We start from the raw sequence: 17,708 nt of genomic DNA, 5'->3' as shown, positions 1-17,708 counted from the left end.
GATAAAGAGAGTTAAAACTTTCGATGAGAACAAAGCTTTGGGCGCTCTGAAAACAGCAGTTTGTATAATTTTTTTCTTGGTATTTTCACGCATACTGGTTAACTCACGTTTCACGATTTAAATCCAGCATAGGCAAAATGTTGGCAAAACTTTCACACAAAGACCATTTCGAATCTCAGTTTTTTTTAATAAAGTCGATATAAACATTGAGACCTAAGTAAATTGTACAAAATATTGCTTACGTTATTTCCAAGGCGGCTTGCCAGTTTTTCTGTCTCTGAATTGTCGCGATTCATCCTTACTTTGGCCTTCGAGCTCCTGAAAATCGCACTTATTACAACCATTTAACTGAAATATTCGCTGATTACTAGAGAAATGGGCAATACATACTTACACCCTGACTCCCGGTTGATCTCATTTGACTTTGCGTTGTTTTGGTGTCTTGCGGTTCGGTCACGGGATTTCCTGGAGGTCTGTTTAGCAACTGCAAAACAAGATTCACGTTCACTCTCGTAACTCAAAACAAGTGATCGAAGTATTCCAATTACTTTCCCCCAGTCCCAGAGAAAAACATTTTCGCAGATTATTTTATTTAGCCTCTGAACTACAAAATTGAAATATAAATTGCGTAGAACCTGACGAGCTTCTCGAGAGTTGCCGGAACCTTGTTGACAACGCAAACTAGAAAATGGGTTCCCTAAATAGAAAGCACCATGTATATGTACTTCGGAACCGCAACCCGAACTTTTGTCCTCAGTTATTTATTAAAGGTTTTAGTTAGAGCGTCTCTGTGAAAAGGCTCAAATTAAACTACTTACCATATTGATGTATTTCTGGATTTCACTTTCAGACTGTTTGGCCCCTCGACTAGACACGGGAGTCTCATCGTAATCCGATGCGCTTTCCAACTGTTTATGAAGCTGGCCACTGTCGGCCACTGCGTGAAACAGTGGATTTGTGCCCGCAAACCCCTGAGGAGAAATTTAAGTTTATTTTAAAAATCATTGATTTCTCGTTTATACCTGTTGATCATTGCTCAACGGTGTAGAGCCGCCACTGATCATTTTCAGAGCTTCATTCCATTGATTTTCCATCGCTTTCTGAAGTTGTTTGGCGATTTGCGCTCGTTTCTCTGGCAATTGGGCGACTTTCGCTTGCAAACTTTCGATTGTCTTGTCTTTTTGCGTGAGCTGCGCTTGATATAATTTCATTTCCTCTTGGTGCTTTTGCTCCAGTAGCTTAATTTCCAAGGCGCACCTAAAATATGCCACATCAGACCTGGGTAATTTCGTTAAAGGCTTGTTTACGTACTTGTCGGATATTTCCTTTATATGGTTTGCCGCCGTTTTAGCCATGGACAATTCCTTTCTGCTTATTTCTTCCAAACCATTTTGTCTTTGCTGGTCTAGCTGGCTTTGCATCTCCTTCCGTTTATTCTCCACTATAATTTCCAGTTGTCCTTGATAAAAGTTTCGCAGTTCCACTTTCGTATTGTCTAATTTCAACTTGGACTCTTCCAAGGCATCTTTAAGGTTTTTCTGAAGTGTTTTCAACGTGTTATTTAAGTCTTTGATGAATGTCGTGCACTCACCTCGTTGGTTTTATACGTTTGAATATCGTTAAGAATTTTACGTTTTTGTTCAGTCAAATTTAAAATCGTAGATTTGTCCTCGCTAAGTTCAGTCTTGAGTTTCGAACACTCGTTTTTTAGGGCTGTAAATTCAGCTTGGCACACTTCCACAGCTTTCCGGCTATGTGAGACTTCGTCACGTGCTATACTTAAAACGCTCTTGTTCTGAAAAGTTTTTATGTAGCATCAACACAATTGCTGGCTTTAATAGAACTCACTTCTTTCAGCTCAATTTCCTTTTGGCTGATGATATCAGCAAGCTGTTGGTTTCTAGTTGATTCTCTTTGGTAGTTTTCTTGAACTTCGCCGAATTTTTCTTCGATCTGTTTAAGTTGATGTTGCAGCTGCGAACACCTTTCCTCCAAAGCCGAGATTTTTTCTTGATTTGCATGCAGCACGTTTCGGCTTCTAGTGGCGTCTTTTTCATAATAGGCAGCTTTCTGCGGTGGATTAGTGTATATTTATAGTATCATGCGAACTTGCGGTTACTAACTTGACTAGCAGACTCCATAGCCATGGAATGGTCATTTTTCAATCGCGCCACGTCTCGATCCCATGAAGCCTTTTCTTCGTTGAGCTTCTCCAGCTTTGAAGACAATGAATTTAGGGCGTCTCTAAACTGTTGAATGGTGTTGTTTTTGGTTTCGTCAACCTTAACAGCCACTGCCAGCTTCTGTTGGAAGACTAGATTTGTGTACTGCAATTCCTGAATCAGCTGCTCACAGTGCTGAAATGTAAACTAAGTATGTTAAAGTACGTTTTAGACTTTTGCGCTTTAGCAACCTGTCGTCTCAATCTCTCCTCTTGGATTTTCTGTGTCAGCTTGCTCGGGCTCTGCGAGACGCGATTCGAGTCCCAAATATCCGCTAAGCTCAAAAGGCCCATGTTGTTGCTTAAAGTATTAATACCGCTGTAAAAAATTACTGCAGCTCAAGAATTGTTTTGTGGTGCCAATATTACCGCTTCTTGGGTACTCGTTCGTCCTTTGAAGCCACTTTCGAATTTTCCAACAGTTGCTTATGCATATTCAGGATGGACAGGGCGTTATCGTGCAAAGGACTATGCAACAGCTCATTTCTTTCCTGATCAATCTTGTAGACATCATTGTAAGAGGCATCAAAAGGTGGAGGGTATTTCTGAAAGCAAACATTTTCGATAATGTTAATTAATAAAGAAATCTAGATTTTATGCAAAAAAAATCACATACTTTGAAATTTGGAATGCTTGGTTCTTTGTGCTCGGTCTGTAGCTGAGTAGCGAATTGGCCAAGTCCTTCTTTCCTCGTCAGTTTATGGTAAGCTGTGAGCTGAGTTGAATCTGAACTGCTATCGAGCGACTTTTCCAAGCTGGTATTGGTTGAAGTTAAATCAGTAGTCGTGGATTCGGGCTGAGTTAAAGTGAACTTTGAATAGGGGTGTTTGGCTTCCTTTTGGCTATAGAGCTGATTCCTAAATCCTGTTGATTTCAAAGGTGAACGTCGCTTTTCTTCTACACTTGCTTTAATGTACCCACCTGCTCCATACTCAGGTACACTGTTAATATTATCCCCACATTGCCAGGCATTTACCTCGCCAATGGGTTCTTGCACAAGACCATCAGCTTTGGGCCTTTTTTCAACCGCGATCTTCTCTGAGTGCCTATCCAGTTGACGGATAGTTTCTTGCAGCTCTTCATCTTGATTCGAGGATTTCCGACCATTTTCCGTCGTCATTTTAGTATTGGAAGCTTCCATTTGGCTGAAAGTATTTTCCAAGTTTCGTACAGCATGATTTCTCTTAATAGCCTGAACGTTTGAGATGAAAGTGTCTATTTCCTGTAGTACTTCAGTATCCCCAGAGATTGGCTTTTTAGCTGAAGGTATTGGCACTGAAATATGTATTTATGAAGCCAGAGAATGCAAGGATTTTTTATGAGAAAAGGGTGGTTGTTTAACCACGCATTTTACTGCAGAAAATAAACCTAGTTTGCTCTATAAACAAAGCTCAAAATGCTTGCTTGCTGATTTACAACAACAAAGTGTAAAAATAAAAAATTACCAGAAGTGCCGGCTAATTTCCGGCGGCATTTCAATTTTTGTCGGACATAAATGTATTCGATTTGGTTCGTGTGACTAAATTCAAACGCATTTTTTGTTATTTTTATAATAGCGAAATTTTTGTCTCAGATTATTTTCTCTGACCATTGCAGTGAATGCAATTTACTTTCAACACCCTATAGATACGAAGCCTCTTTCTCAGAAAACACCTTGCAATCAAGTCATTATTTTCTGCTTAAAGCTGACGCTTTTTTAAATTAACGCTGTCCAAAGTTCACCATTCTTCAGACTTAAATTGATGTTTGTGTGAACAAGAAATCTGCTTCATTAACTAAGATACTGTTAAGTATTTTTAGTAGGGGATTTTTGCCAATTTTCGACTTACAGGCTTGATGAGGCGGGCTGAACTTGACCGTGTTCTTCTTCGGAGTAAATCGGGCAGCGATTGGTGTATTTGGCAGTGAGCTGAGTCTGAGTTTGTCAGTGGATTTTTGAGGCGTAGTCTGAGAGCTGACTGTCTGATACAAATCATCGTGACTGTAATACCTTTTAGCATTCGGCTGCTTCTTGTACATGTTCGGGCTACTTTCTAAATCAGGCAATTGGACTATGTGGCTACTTAAACTCACATCTGACATGGATTCTATGCCTTCAATACGATCTTGCAGATTTGAGACCTGTGGAACAAGTTAGCTCGATTTTGTGTTGGGAGGATTTAAATTATAAACCAAGAAATAAAAATACGTTGTTAATCAGGGTAAAGACAGTTAATAGTATTTACACTGATCCGCTTTAACTTCTTTATTCATGTTCAGATAGTTAAGTTTGCCATATAAAATAATGCAAAAACGCTTCATTTTTTTATGCTTTTACCAAAAATTTAAAAAAATTAATCTGAATTAAACTTACGGTTAATGCAAGCGCAATTTGACGTGAATATATTTTTGGCTTAGTTGCAGTTTTGATTATCCGCGTAAGGCTTTGAAGAATGGAAGACGAATAAGATAGTTAATAATAATTCAGACTCAGTTAGGTAAAATTGCGCCAGCAGCGGCTGTAAATCTGGTTCAGATTTCAGTTGCCTACTGAAAATTCTATAAATAATACAATTTTAATAAAATATTCTTTCAGAGCCTTTAGCAAATTACTCGGGGAAAAGATTTCAAATTGAACGCGGAACCCCAATGTTTGCAAGTAAACAACCAGAAATGCAGCACAAACATTTCTGAATGGTAAAAACGGACTTTTTTAGAGGACAAAGAGCATTACGCTACTTGCTTACATTATTTAAAAACTTGTGGATCTTCGTAGATAATACGGTGCACAAATTTGCGTAAATTATCACAAAAACTACGGAAGCTGGGTGGAAAAGACTGAAGTAAAAAGCTAAAACTTTCAAACCCTCTATCTCAAAAAGGAGGCCTTTACCGACATGTTGATATGACAAACCTAAGTTAAAATACGACCCTCTATCGAATCTGAGAGTCCTGCTAGCAAAAATGTATAGAGCAAACTTGAACAACTAGCATTTTAAAAAAAGTTGATTTAATAAGTGTTTATTTTACACAAGTTGTATTTTTTGATAAATCACACATCCGTTGGCACTATTATCGATGTAAAACTGTTTATCATGCGTAGGCCTTATCAACATTGAGCATAAACTCTGGATGGGCCCTTTCACAACTATGTGGTTAGGATTTGTGGATTGACTAAAAGGACATACCTGTTTTATTAAGCTATCTACAATGCCGAAATAGGGAGGTTCTGGTTCAGATTGCACTAGAAAGAAATCAGGTGGAATAAGTAACAAATCGTCTGTATCGTCCGATTCACTCATAGTCACTTTCAAAGAGGTTTAAAGCAGGAAAGCAGCAACTTGTTTGCTTCATTACAAAGCGAAAGCTTTGCCGATGAAAACAAGTGTCGAATAATGAAAAAATAATGCTTAGACACTAACCATTCCTTTTGAGAATATTGATTATCATAAAAACATAATATTGAAAAAACACTATAAAGTAAATGTAAACATAAACAAATGCCTGACAGTTATACAAACTGGTTGAACCTTCTTGGTAGTGCCGTGCCATCTTGCGGGTGGTTGCAGTAGTTTGCAAAGGGCACCCTAATTAAAAAACCACGCCCTTAAAGGATAAACAAAAAAATCGCTATATTTTATTGCTTTAATTTCACTGCACAATTGCTTTAAATCACTCTTAAAAATCTAAACAGTCTAAAACTAAATGGGTTACATTAAATGTTGCTCAAACTTTCAGTATAAAACATAAAAGGTAAGAAAAAACATTTGTTTTTAATGTAAATATTTGTCTTAGTTTCTCCTATCACTATAAAAAAATGAAATTTATATACCCGCTTAAATTTGAGTAAACAGGCAAAAATATAAAACTTTTAAATATTTTATTTAAAAAAATACTTATCAACATGGCATTTATGTATAACTCCGACATTACTCCGAGCATTAAAAAACTATTATACATATATACAATGCTGATAAACCCCCTAATAGGGCGGATACCTCCTGCCCCTGTTCCTGTTATAATTCTCCCTTTTGTGGTGCGTCTTCTGATCATTCCTATGCTGTTTACCATGTGTCGGTCTATCGAAATGCCGATAACTTCTTTCCCTATCTTCGTCAACAAATGTATTTCGTCCATTAGAAATATCACTGTAGCCGACAGATTCGTCATATGATTCTGGATAATCCGAATATCCAACATTCATCTGTTGGCCCAGCTTTTCCAAGTCTAATTGTTTCACTAAATCCATCGACTCGAACCTATGCAATACAGGCTAAATAGTCAATCACTATACTAAATACAAGGGGTTTTAGAGCTGAATTAGCAAAGTCTTAGGAATTAATTATCGATTCAGGGAGTCAATTTTTTTTAACTTAAAAACCTTTCATCCCATTTAAATCAAGATTTTGCGGATGTATAATTTATGAACCTTTATTAGGTTTAATCTAAGTAATATTTCCTGGGTAGTGTGTTCTTCTTACACCTGGTCAAGTGTCTTATAATTCTTAATTTCTTATAAAAATTCCCTTTGCAAATTGTCCTATTGGAAAGAAAAAGGCAAAAATCATTGTCTCCAATTAGATCAGTGGGATACTTATAGCTCCGTTTTTGTTATCTGATGCAAAAGTAGTGAATTTAAATTGACTGAAATTTGTTATTTTGTTAAGAGAGACTGAATAGCTCAAAGCGTTCACCTCTTATGTTCGTTTGATTGAGCACCACCTCCACTTCTTCGCATGGAATTCTGCCTGCTCTGACCGCCCCCTACTCTAGGCTTAATGCTCAGATTGAGCCCGAACAGTTGTAGGTCCTCAAACAGCTGAAGAGCGTATGGAACGGAGCCCTCATGCTTAAATGTAACAAATCCAAAGCCAGTGCCGCCTTGGTGGCTTCGAACCGTCACCCTCTCCAGCGGTCCAGCTTGTAGAAAAATTTCGTAGAGCAATTCCTCAGTCACTTGGTCCCCAATATTACCGACCCAAACAGTTCGAGCTTCGTCCATTTTCCAGTTAAATAAATTACTCTAATAAGAACTAAATGGAAAAGTTTAGAGAAATTTGGTTATGTTTTCTGTTTACTGCTTACCATAAAGACAAGTAGCGGCTTTCAACTGACGTAATGAGTTGCTTCGCCAGATGACGATTAACCTGGGAGTTTTTCCATATTTTTGGCGCGTTTGGATTTGAAATTTTTCTTTTAAGTGTCGTAAATGTGTTTATCATCGAGGGACAAAACAAAAAAGTGAAGGACAAATTTTAAAATGATAAATCCTTGGTAAATACTATATTTCTCAATTTGTCGTCACTATAGTTATTGTTATATTTGTCGTCATTATCGTGTATACACTAAAGGCATTTTAAAAACTATCCCCTTGTAGGTTGTTTTTCACCACGTACTCACGTAAGACTGCCACAAACGAACATATTCTGCACATATTCTTAGTTAAGTGCAAGCCCTTCCTTCATATTCCAGGTGGAAACTGAATCACCCTGTATATCCTGATCCAAAGGACACTAGGAAAGAGTCCTTGTGCGGATCAACAAGACGATATTGAGCTAAATAAGTCCAATATTGAGTAGACGTGGGTGTTGATATAACGAAAAATAATGGCTTTTATGACCCTTTCAACTGACTGGCAACTTTTTCTCAGTCACATGAGATGTTAACCTAAAATTTTCGCATTTTCATGTTGCCAGTAGACCAGGTGCCGAAAGTAAAGAAGCATTTTAACAGCATTTGACCTGTTTTGAGGATGGGAAGTGTTGGTATTGAATTGAGTCTGACCAATGGAATTGAGTATTGCAAGGACTACCCCAGTTTGAAGCTCCTGCCCGCTAATGACCAGATTAAAGAGCTGCAGACCATCTTAAGAGACAGGTAGAGGCACATGTTTTCAACATATTTGTTTGAATTATTCAGGAAAATCTCGATCAAATCAAATTGAACCTGAGAGGATTGACACTTGAACCTGTAATATATTCCCGTAGAAATACAACACGAAGCGATTTCAAATTCTACGCGGATCGTCTGATCCGCCTTGTGATAGAGGAGAGTTTAAATCAGCTGCCCTTCACCGAATGCAACGTGATAACACCCACTAGTGCAACTTATAATGGTGGATACTGTGCAATCCCTTTGCGGAAAACTTGATAGAGAGTTTCCTTGATTTCAGGCCTGAAATATAAATCTGGAAACTGCGGAGTTTCTATTGTAAGGTCTGGAGAATCCATGGAACAAGGTCTAAGGGACTGTTGTAGGAGCATTCGGATAGGGAAAATCCTCGTAGAGTCTGATGCAGATACGCACGAAGCCAGAGTGGTTTATGCTCGGTTTCCAGACGATATTTCTCGAAGACATGTGAGTGATTGTCACCCTTTATTAGCCGAGTTTAATAGTGGAAATTATCCAGGTTTTGCTGATGTATCCCATCATGTCGACAGGCAACACAGTAAGCAAGGCAGTGAACGTGCTGAAGGAGCATGGAGTTAAGCAAGAATGCATAATCCTAAGTAATCTGTTCTGTACACCGCAAGCTGTCCAAACCATTTTAGACTCGTATCCTAAAGTAAGCGGAATCTCTCGGCGTCTAAAAATTTGACCTTATTGAAAACTGTTTCAGATGAAAATCCTAACATCCGAAGTGCATCCAGTGGCTCCGAACCACTTTGGACAGAAATATTTCGGCACTGACTAACTTATCAACCCTTTAAGACTGATTTCGCGCTAAAACCGGGAAAATTTTGTTGATAAATACAACAAGTCAGCGCGACTACTCCCATGATTACAATGATTATTATAGAATAGTAGTCTTCTCCTGAGTCAAGAATAGTCAAACACATTTTTACTTTGCCGTATCTAGTCTCGAAGACTTATTATGGTGTTCTAGATCTATTTAATTCTTCAAGTGGAATGATTTTTAGAGCACCAAGTTCTTTCTTCTATTTAAATGGGGGTGATATTAGAACATTTTCTCTACTACATTGTTTTTGATGTGGATTTTTCGAAATAATTTGAGTGATTTAGAAAAATGTTAATAGTTAATTTAGCAAAAATTTACTTTGATTAATTGCATAATTATTTTTTAGTCTCGAAAATAGATCCAACTAATTATTGTTTAACCAAGTATTGCATCTGACTTGACCACTTGTTCAGCGATAAAGCAGATGGACATAGTAAATATAAAAAAATCAAAGTAAACAGGGTGTCACATAACTCTTGTTTTCTATCCGAATACTAACATATTCTGGAACACCCTGTGTATTAGTAAATATTGTAGATTGTACTGGCTGCACAGTAAGGAATTTTTACATTATCGGTTTATTCGAACAGCACAATGTATCAGACAAATAGGCCAATGGATAATATTTTATTACTTTTATAAATACCAACCCAGTGTGTAATGTGATTTTTTCCTTAGCGATTTTTTGATCTGGTGAAAATAAAAAATACAAATCGAGGCATTGTTTGATTTCCAACTATGGTTTCAACGTATTTTTAGCAAAAATTTGAATTTTGGATTTAATGCTTCCAATAAAATAATCTAAAAGCTTTTTGTGACGTCACTTGGAACCATCGCCCGCTCAGATTTGCAAGTTGTCAACTACATCACATCCCCTTAGGGGGATGTTCTGTGGTTGACAACTGAAAGCTGATTTTGACAGCGCTAAAGTTTACAAACAATATTTAATTTCCAGTCGTTCCATGTTCCAGTCTTAAAACAGTTTGAATTACTCCAGAAACTTAATTCCCCGGACTCTTTTGCTAGAATGACGGTCCACAACATTTATATTTTTGATAGAATGGGCACCTTGCTGTATTATCAAGACTGGAATCGGTTGAAAAATTCTGGAATGACCAAGGAAGAGGTAAACACCACTTTTTTGCTTTTATCTTAAAGGATACTGGAAATTAAGCTGTTTCAATGGGATAAAACGTTCAATTGTTCATAAACTTCCCTTGCAATTGATATATAGCGATATTCAACTCCATTAGTTACATATGTTATTGCTTACAGGAGGCAAAACTGATGTATGGAATGCTCTTTTCCCTCAAATCTTTTGTGAATAAAATATCCCCAACTGATCCGAAAGAGGGATTTTTATATTACAAAACCTCAAAATACACCTTACACTTCTTAGAGACCCCATCAGGTTTAAAATTTGTGTTGAACACAGACAATCACTCGCAAGGAGTTAGAGATTTTCTCCAACAAATTTATAAGGAGGTAAGAGCCACACGCTATCACATCCAGCCCTCTTAGGGAAAATATGGATTTTCTTTTGAAATTCCTGAATTAGGCCTTATAGTTTATAGATCATATTGAATCAGGGGGTTTTATAATAAACATCAGCTAATACTTAAACATGTATATTTCTATACTGTGCCAGAAAGGTCTGCTCTGCTCTTGCTCTGCTGCTAAACTGTGCTGCTAAAATGTCGATTTTGTTTTTTAGATTTTTGTGGAATACGTAGTAAAGAATCCCCTATGCAACTTGAATGAGCCAATACAGTCTGAACTGTTTAAGACTAAGCTGGACGCCTATGTTAAACAATCGTCTGTTTTTTTAACTAAGTCAATGTAGGGCGTCGTATGTTAGGTTCGCTTTGTTATTGTTTTTTATTCAGTTCTAATGGTTGTCTATGAATTTAGGTTGGTCAACCTCAGCGCTGTAATAAATCGTATGAATGTCTGTTAAAATAGTTCAATAATTAGGTGTATTTAAATATTAAACTGGTATTTTATTATTTTGTTTTAAAATATGTTTAATATACTTTTTTGTCAATTCAGTCTTTCATATTATCATTTAACCTATTACCTTTGTTTCGCATCAATTGTATCGCTGCTCAATTTCTTTTTGGTGTTTTTTGGGCAATTTGCAATTATTTTCTTACTAGTTTTTTTACTTACTAAGTACCTCCAGACGAATGACTTAACTTTTTACTAGAGTCAAGAATGATTCTTCTATGGATATTTAAATCGAAGCAAGAACTTTTCATGTGTTTCCCCTCTAATTGCAAACGTTCCAAGAGAGTTTTAAAGCGTTTTTTTAAACTAGTTCTCGAACAATTTATATACGCTCAGATTAATTATTATTTATTAATCTATTAATGTCGTTGTATTTACCTATCCTTTCATTCCATTAGTTGATGAACAAACGTTTTTATTAATTAAAAGTTATTAGTTTTCTGATTTTTTCAGCACCGTATTTAGTTTTCTTCGGATGAATGGTTATTAGAGTTAGAATGGCATTTATTAATTTTTTTTTCAATTACTTTATAATAAAATCATAAAAATACAGAAAAATACTCTTACTTTAAAAGGCCGAAATACAACAAACCCTATATATTTTTTGATTTGCTGCTATATTTTAGGCCATATTCGATGTTTTCAACTAACTCGAGTTTTGTACTAATATTAATTAATATTGAAATATGACTGCAATAATATTGAAATATAATACTGAAAGTATTATACAGAGTACTGAAATAATAATTTTAGCTACTTTTAGTTGCGTTGAGTCACATTTTGTCATACCAGTGCCGTACACTTTGCGATTGTTTGAGATGCTTTTGCCTCTGAGTTCTACGCCACTTGAAATGGGACAGTTTTCCGCTTAAGAAAATTGCTTTTATTGTAAATCTTTTATCTACCTCGTTTTAAAAGAAAACGGAATTTTCTTATGCCAAAAGATGAGTGACAAAGCGGAAATTCCATGTATTTAGTTTTTTAATCAAAATTAAGTAATTGCCAGTGTATGAAATAATTCAAAGTTTTGGTACCTTTGGTACTTCTTATACTTCTTGTACTGGTAGAGTAAAATAACTTCTTTGTTCTGAACTTGAACTGGAAACATGGCTGGTTTTTTCATCATAAAATACAGTTTTTAATTTTATATTATTTAGGTCACATTGTGTAACTTCACCTACTTATTTCAAACAATTTGAGTAAAACGAGCAACATTATACAGAACAGAGTTTCCTTTAACGAACGATAACATTTGCAGAACAAATATTGATTAAACATTAATATCATGAAAATATTGCAAGTGGAATCTTGTTGGTTGTCGGGGACGAGAATAACAGCATAAATAATTCATAAAACCTGTAAAATTTGCATTCGAAACCATTTTTGTTGGGACAAATGTCTGCGTTTTCCTGTTACTCGGCGAATAATGCATGCAAAATATGTTAAGAAAACATCATTTGCTTGATTCTACATGCATTTTATTATTGCGAGAAATTATTTAGTTCTTTAATTTTTTAATAAGCGAAAAAACTAACTAGCAGACAAGGAAGATTATTGATAGAAAAATTATTGATAGCTTGAATGACTGGAATATGAAAAAAAGTCTAATTAAAAATGGAATTAAGTCAGTGCACCTACAATTTTTTAACATCATTAAAGCTTCTGAAGTTATTGCAAAGTTCGTCTGCGTGCCTAAAAATTGAAGAAGAAAGAAATATCATATGCTAGAAAAATTTAAACTTTATGTCCACGGATAGTTGAATCCAATTGGGAATTGCGAACTTTCAAATAAACTTGGACCATTGCAAATTGAGCCCTTTCTCTGCAACAATGTTAATTCGATATTCGCTCTTCTAGCGTTGCTCAACATACAGGGTGTTCCAAGGAAACATTTTTAAAAACTCTTAAATTTTTTGCAAGGTTGCCTAGTTAWAAAATMTGTGACGCGYAAAAGGGRACTGATTCCGCGTTATACWGGGSGTTTTAGAGGCWCTTTGAAAAAYAATCTTCGATGAAGATGCAGAAAGAATCRCTTTYCTTCAAAATTTAATGATAAAATAACTAAAAACTGCAAGTAGTGAAAGAATGTTATCAGTAGACATTAACTAACATTAGAAAAAATTAAGCCCATCTACAAGAAAAACTAATGGCTGGAAAGTTCATACTAAATCACTTTGCTTAACGAGATTCACCGATTACATRATAGAATCRATATATTTCCAATGAATGTAAGTGCCTTTTTTCMTTAACTGCCATTTGGTTTGGTCTGAGTATACTTTGTTAATGAAATTYCCCCTTTTCCGGWAAATATTTTCGGAACATTTGCGTATAAAACTGYGTGTGACAAGGACTCAACGAGTTTTCTATATTGCATAATTGGCTGTTTCGAGTAGAAGTGGATATCGACCAAAGAAAAAATGCGCTCAAACTCAGTTTGAAAGATAACTAGTTTGAATTCAACTCAGCAATGGGCAAATTCGCACGCAATTTACCCTACTTTCAAATTCATCCCTGCTTACTAGCAAAAACCCATACATTCAGGATACTTTCCAGTGGTTTACACCCACATTAGACCTCCGCCTAAAACTGATTTGAGGGATTTGAGCATCCCTGCTTATTAAAGAGACATGGAAGGCTTCTCCGTAGTTAATTATTCAAAAACGCTTAACAAGGCATTTGCCCCTTACCTTTATCTGGATACTATGAGCAAACTTAAGGATATTGAATTTAATCCTGATATTGTCTACTTTGCCCGATTGTTACATGATATTTTCCTTTGCTAGGCCACTGGGGCTTAACCCTTCGTCTTGCCGTTCTGTCCATTGCTCTTCGTAATCCTCATCATCAGTTCTTTTGCAAAGGCCGCGCCAGCTCTAGATTTATCCAACTACACACCAACAAAGTAATCGATTTATTGTCCCTAAGGCCCGCTTGATATATATTTTATATCCGCATAAAGCTTCATATAAAAAGGTTGTAACAGCTGGTTCTTGGAAAAGTTTTCCTTCGCATCTGTTTGGAAATTGTAAATGATCGTCAAGCTCTTTTAGCTGACCTTTACAGGGTGTTAAAAGGGTTTTAGTCTAGAGGCCTTAGTTAGTCAATTTTTTTATGTGTATCTTGTGAAAATGCCCACCTGTAAGCATTTTAATGATTTTTCAGAGCACCTGGTGAACTTGAATTCGTCTGTTCGATATGAACGCGGCGCACCACGCGGCGTTTGAACCTGGTGATTTGGCGTCGCGACGGCCGCCCTTTCGCCAGTGCGTCTCAGCGTCTCGAAGGGCGTCATGTTGTGGATTTTACGAAGAACGCGCGTCGGCCTTACGTCCGCCGCCTCGCTTTTAAATGGGAACAACAACGGTAAGTTATCAGTTGAACTCCTCTTGCTTTCCGTGATTAAAAAGTGAAACTGTAATTTAAGCAGTTAAGAATCTGGGAAAGTTTTTGTGGATTATTTGCGTTTAGGCTGACTTTTGCCAGGTCGCCTTTTCAACTAGCTGAAAGGCAGTGTAAATATGTGCTCAATATCCCTTTTCCAAAATTGTTTCATTCGCTCGGCAAACATATCTGATGTGCGTTGAGCGACGGGTTTGTTTAGCATCTTTGCCCAGATCAATCATATCATCGTCGGCGGTTTTTTGCTAATAAATCCGTCGCTTGTAAAGTTTCGCGCCAACCTAGATAGTAAGCGGATGGTCTTTGTTCCTCTCCTAAATGATGTAATTGAGTTGAAAAAGCGAGTTCTGCCAGGTCGCGGGAATTATCCGAAAGTTCTCCTTAATGTGCCCTTTTCATGCTAAAGACGCCGATATTAAAAGTCGTTCTGGTAAACCGAAAGGGCAACTTTTGCGGGAGTGTTTTTATCGCGGTCGATTTCTCAACTTTAATTAAACCGGAAACCTGCAAGATCCGTACTCTTAATTAGGAAGATTGAAGGATGAGGATTGAGGCGGTTTATGAGTATATGCTAATTTTCGATGATAAATTTAATTAAAGTGGGATCTCTCAGAGCGATCAGCGAACATTGCATTCGTTTAACTGGCTAGATTTTAATTGGATTTTCGTTCGTCAAATTTGCTGGCTACAGATTTGATAAAAGAGCGCGCTCAGACACCAAACCAGCGCCTTCTGATTTAAATGAAATGCTCTTGTATACAAAGCCAGATTTAACCAGAAGAAACAGACAGAAAAGCGCAATAAAATTCAGAAAATATTTTATCTCCAATAATGACGTCACTGCCAAATATCCTGCTGCAAACTATGGAAGCGCCAGCAGATCTGTCATTTTTCAATAGCGCTTATTTGAAGAGCAAGTTATTGTATCAAGAAGCTTTCGGAGGTGGTTTGCGAGTATTTTTCTGATCTGAAACCTTTGAGACTATAGTTTTCTATTAATTCAGGCTAAATTTCCCGTTTAGACTTGTGGGCGTTTATAACTGAAAACTGCAAGTGCGGGATAAAACACTATCTTATTAATAGACAAAATGGAACGGATGCAACACCCACGATGAGTAGCGAACTGAGAAACGTCTATTGCTTGCTCGGTCAAAGCTCGCAGACTAATCCCGTTACTTAACACTTAATTGTTTAACTGTTTTCCTTTGCTTTTTACTAAGCATTATCAAATTAAGCTGAAGAAGGCGCTTTTTTGCTGCTATTCCATAAATTGCTACTTCTCTGCAGTATAAAGTCCAATTATCCTGGCCCAGGAAGTTCAGGTTTTTCCCAACTTAATTCCATGTGCTGAACGCCTATTAACATAAGCGCCAGCAATTCCGCTTAAGAATGCCCCCGGTTCTATTCGAGCGTTTCTTCGAGATAAATACTTAAACTGGAGGTGGATTTTATTGTTTTATGTAATCGCATTAGAAAAACTCTTACAGTGGCACACGCATGAGGATAATTTTCTTTCTTATTTCGATCCTCCACTGTTGGCAATAGCGGTCAATTATGTGAAAACTATTATTTACAATTATGCTTTGCTTATCTTCAGCCCTACTAAGGGATTTGAGTTCCTAAAGGGTCTGAATTTATTGCGAAGATTTTCCACTAATCTTGACTAAACGAACGATTACTTTTAAAAGGGATAATGTTGGGAAAAGTTACATTTTTTTAGCAATTGTGTCCCAACCCAAAAAACCACTCTCGACTCAATTTTACTTTAATCCAGTACCAATCGCATAATGTTCTTTGTGCTATTTTTTAAACTATTTTTTGTTGTTTCCATAAAACCTATTGTGTTGCCCGGATATTCTCTTTTTGCTACTCATCGTGGGCATAACAAAGGGCTTTAAATCAACTCAAAGGTCAGTTTCAAAGCGAAATTTTAACTTGAGTTCAGCTAGTTGAGAAAATAGACAGAAAAGTACGTGGCAAATAGACAGAAAACTCCAAAAGCATGCTTGTCGAAGTACTTTTCGTGTCTTCGAAGCCTGGACAGGAAATTTCATATAAATAAAGTTTTGAAGAAAATTGGATATCTATTTTTCACTTTGCTCAAAAAAAATCATGTCTGCTTTCAAGAGAAAAGTTCTGCATTTTGTTTAAAACGGAAAATTTCGTGTTAGTTGATTATATTTTGGAAATCCATTAAATCAGTGGAGGTTTATTTGTTGCATCTTTCAAGTTCAACCTCAAAAGAGATAGACTTTCGAGGCCATTCCTTGAAACAAGTGGGTTTTTCGGGTTTTTAGGCCGTCGTTCGGTAGAATTTCTTCTTGACGTTTCGCAAGCACGTGTGGCTTGCATCTTCAGAAGTGGTTTGCTTGAACGCTTAAACCATCAGAACAGTGTAAGCGTTCCAGCAAACCACTTCTGAAGATGCAAGCCACACGTGCTTGCGAAACGTCAAGAAGAAATTCTACCGAACGACGGCCTAAAAACCCGAAAAACCCACTTGTTTCAAGTTCAACCTCGTTTTGACTGTGGCAAAAACCAAATTTCCAGTAATTTTTCCCACATATTTAAACCAAGAGTTTCCGTCGATGGATTGGTTGCTTTGGCAGGCTCACATTTTTGGGTTTTGAACCGTTCAGAACCGAGAACAAATGAAAACTTCAGTTTGTCAATTTGTTTCATTCGAAAAGATTCAATTTTCGAGCACTTTTAAACTGGATGATTCACTCAATTGATTTTTTGCATTTGAACATTTTTATTTATTTCTGACCGCAATTACAAAACAAAATACGCGAGAAAAACATTTTAAAGGGCGTAAAAAAGACGGGCGTTAATAATTGATTAAGGAGGCGTTTATAAATGATTCTCAGGAACACTATTTTTCTCAAATTTTTACAAATGTTCACAATTTTTTGAATTCACGATTCTTGCGAAGATGGTGTTTTCACTAGTTTCGGTTTTTTTCGGATACTTGGTTATTCGGATTTAAGTAGGATCAAAGTAATTCAATTTTTCCAAGTAATCCAATTGTTCAGAAATGTTTAAACTGGATGTTTATTTCAACTGATTTATCGCGTTTGAAAATTTTTGTTTCACTTCTGGCTCCAACTAGAAACCAAAACACGCTACAAGAAAAATTAAAAAACTGCTTAAAGAAACAAATAAAAAACTGAAATTTTGTTTAAAACAGAGTTATTAACGAAACAGAAAAGTAGGTGTTGAGTAAAATTGAGGCCCATAAATGTTTAGAGAACAAATTAAAAAAAATTACTATTCAATTGATTCAATTTCTCTCTTTTGAGGCTCGATTTTTGGGGTTTGAACTCGTTGAATTCAGTTTTCGCTAACAAACATGTTTTCTTT

General features: G+C 36.5%; 5 protein-coding genes across 9 annotated transcripts in view; 3 read left to right on the top strand and 2 right to left on the bottom strand.

The window, feature by feature from the left end:
* Positions 1–166: 166 nt before the first annotated feature.
* Positions 167–5,767, bottom strand: LOC109539739 (centrobin). Of its 5 annotated transcripts, none has more exons than XM_019907702.2 (15): positions 5,623–5,767; positions 5,389–5,444; positions 4,051–4,342; positions 3,143–3,496; positions 2,838–3,085; positions 2,591–2,766; positions 2,414–2,540; positions 2,124–2,357; positions 1,849–2,070; positions 1,592–1,795; positions 1,312–1,538; positions 1,023–1,257; positions 819–971; positions 391–484; positions 167–318 (listed from the first exon to the last, which is right to left on the bottom strand). In XM_019907702.2, exons 1-15 carry the CDS (start codon positions 5,750–5,752, stop codon positions 299–301), a joined length of 2,772 nt encoding a protein of 923 aa, XP_019763261.2. In that variant the 5' UTR covers positions 5,753–5,767; the 3' UTR covers positions 167–298. The 5 variants fall into 5 exon arrangements, with proteins under 5 accessions (XP_019763261.2, XP_019763264.2, XP_019763260.2 ...); XM_019907705.2 differs by having other exon boundaries at positions 395–484; XM_019907701.2 differs by having other exon boundaries at positions 395–484; positions 2,414–2,522.
* A 64-nt stretch (positions 5,768–5,831) lies between these two features.
* On the bottom strand, positions 5,832–7,674 carry LOC109539742 (splicing regulator RBM11). Its single transcript, XM_019907707.2, has 3 exons — positions 7,286–7,674; positions 6,895–7,233; positions 5,832–6,459 (listed from the first exon to the last, which is right to left on the bottom strand). The coding sequence occupies exons 2-3, from the start codon at positions 7,200–7,202 to the stop codon at positions 6,183–6,185; spliced, it is 585 nt and encodes a 194-aa protein (XP_019763266.1). The 5' UTR covers positions 7,203–7,233; positions 7,286–7,674; the 3' UTR covers positions 5,832–6,182.
* Positions 7,675–7,729: 55 nt separating this feature from the next.
* LOC109539741 (uracil phosphoribosyltransferase homolog) lies at positions 7,730–9,656 on the top strand. Its single transcript, XM_019907706.2, has 5 exons — positions 7,730–8,077; positions 8,188–8,315; positions 8,373–8,557; positions 8,610–8,765; positions 8,820–9,656. Exons 1-5 carry the CDS (start codon positions 7,953–7,955, stop codon positions 8,892–8,894), a joined length of 669 nt encoding a protein of 222 aa, XP_019763265.1. The 5' UTR covers positions 7,730–7,952; the 3' UTR covers positions 8,895–9,656.
* Positions 9,657–9,820: 164 nt separating this feature from the next.
* Positions 9,821–10,983, top strand: LOC109539768 (trafficking protein particle complex subunit 1). The gene is made up of 3 exons (XM_019907749.2): positions 9,821–10,065; positions 10,215–10,424; positions 10,654–10,983. The coding sequence occupies exons 1-3, from the start codon at positions 9,967–9,969 to the stop codon at positions 10,780–10,782; spliced, it is 438 nt and encodes a 145-aa protein (XP_019763308.1). The 5' UTR covers positions 9,821–9,966; the 3' UTR covers positions 10,783–10,983.
* A 3,129-nt stretch (positions 10,984–14,112) lies between these two features.
* The window catches only part of LOC109539766, a 41,940-nt gene continuing 38,344 nt past the window's right edge, over positions 14,113–17,708 (top strand). Inside the window, exon 1 of the mRNA XM_019907746.2 lies at positions 14,113–14,309. Coding sequence (XP_019763305.1) covers positions 14,237–14,309 — 73 coding nt within the window. The 5' untranslated portion in view covers positions 14,113–14,236. The remainder of the gene's footprint in view (positions 14,310–17,708) is intronic.

This window comes from Dendroctonus ponderosae, unplaced genomic scaffold, assembly GCF_020466585.1.
Source record: "Dendroctonus ponderosae isolate FM_Combo_2020 unplaced genomic scaffold, Dpon_F_20191213v2 Dpon_F_20191213_7, whole genome shotgun sequence".
NCBI classification, from domain to species: Eukaryota; Metazoa; Arthropoda; class Insecta; order Coleoptera; family Curculionidae; genus Dendroctonus; species Dendroctonus ponderosae.
The sequence above is the reverse complement of the archived record's forward strand: the minus strand, read 5'-3'. Positions and strand labels throughout refer to the sequence as shown.

Coding starts and splice junctions, on each gene's coding strand:
- LOC109539739 (XM_019907705.2), bottom strand. CDS start 5,752: ATGGCACGGCACTACCAAGAAGGTTCAACCAGTTTGTATAACTGTCAG. Junction 2,767..2,837: donor CAAGCATTCCAAATTTCAAA/GTATGTGATTTT, acceptor GTTTGCTTTCAG/AAATACCCTCCACCTTTTGA. Junction 319..394: donor GATCAACCGGGAGTCAGGGT/GTAAGTATGTAT, acceptor TGCGATTTTCAG/GAGCTCGAAGGCCAAAGTAA.
- LOC109539742 (XM_019907707.2), bottom strand. CDS start 7,202: ATGGACGAAGCTCGAACTGTTTGGGTCGGTAATATTGGGGACCAAGTG. Junction 6,460..6,894: donor CAATCAAACGAACATAAGAG/GTGAACGCTTTG, acceptor TGTATTGCATAG/GTTCGAGTCGATGGATTTAG.
- LOC109539741 (XM_019907706.2), top strand. CDS start 7,953: ATGGGAAGTGTTGGTATTGAATTGAGTCTGACCAATGGAATTGAGTAT. Junction 8,078..8,187: donor CAGACCATCTTAAGAGACAG/GTAGAGGCACAT, acceptor ATATTCCCGTAG/AAATACAACACGAAGCGATT. Junction 8,316..8,372: donor CACTAGTGCAACTTATAATG/GTGGATACTGTG, acceptor CCTTGATTTCAG/GCCTGAAATATAAATCTGGA.
- LOC109539768 (XM_019907749.2), top strand. CDS start 9,967: ATGACGGTCCACAACATTTATATTTTTGATAGAATGGGCACCTTGCTG. Junction 10,066..10,214: donor CTGGAATGACCAAGGAAGAG/GTAAACACCACT, acceptor TATTGCTTACAG/GAGGCAAAACTGATGTATGG. Junction 10,425..10,653: donor TCCAACAAATTTATAAGGAG/GTAAGAGCCACA, acceptor TTTGTTTTTTAG/ATTTTTGTGGAATACGTAGT.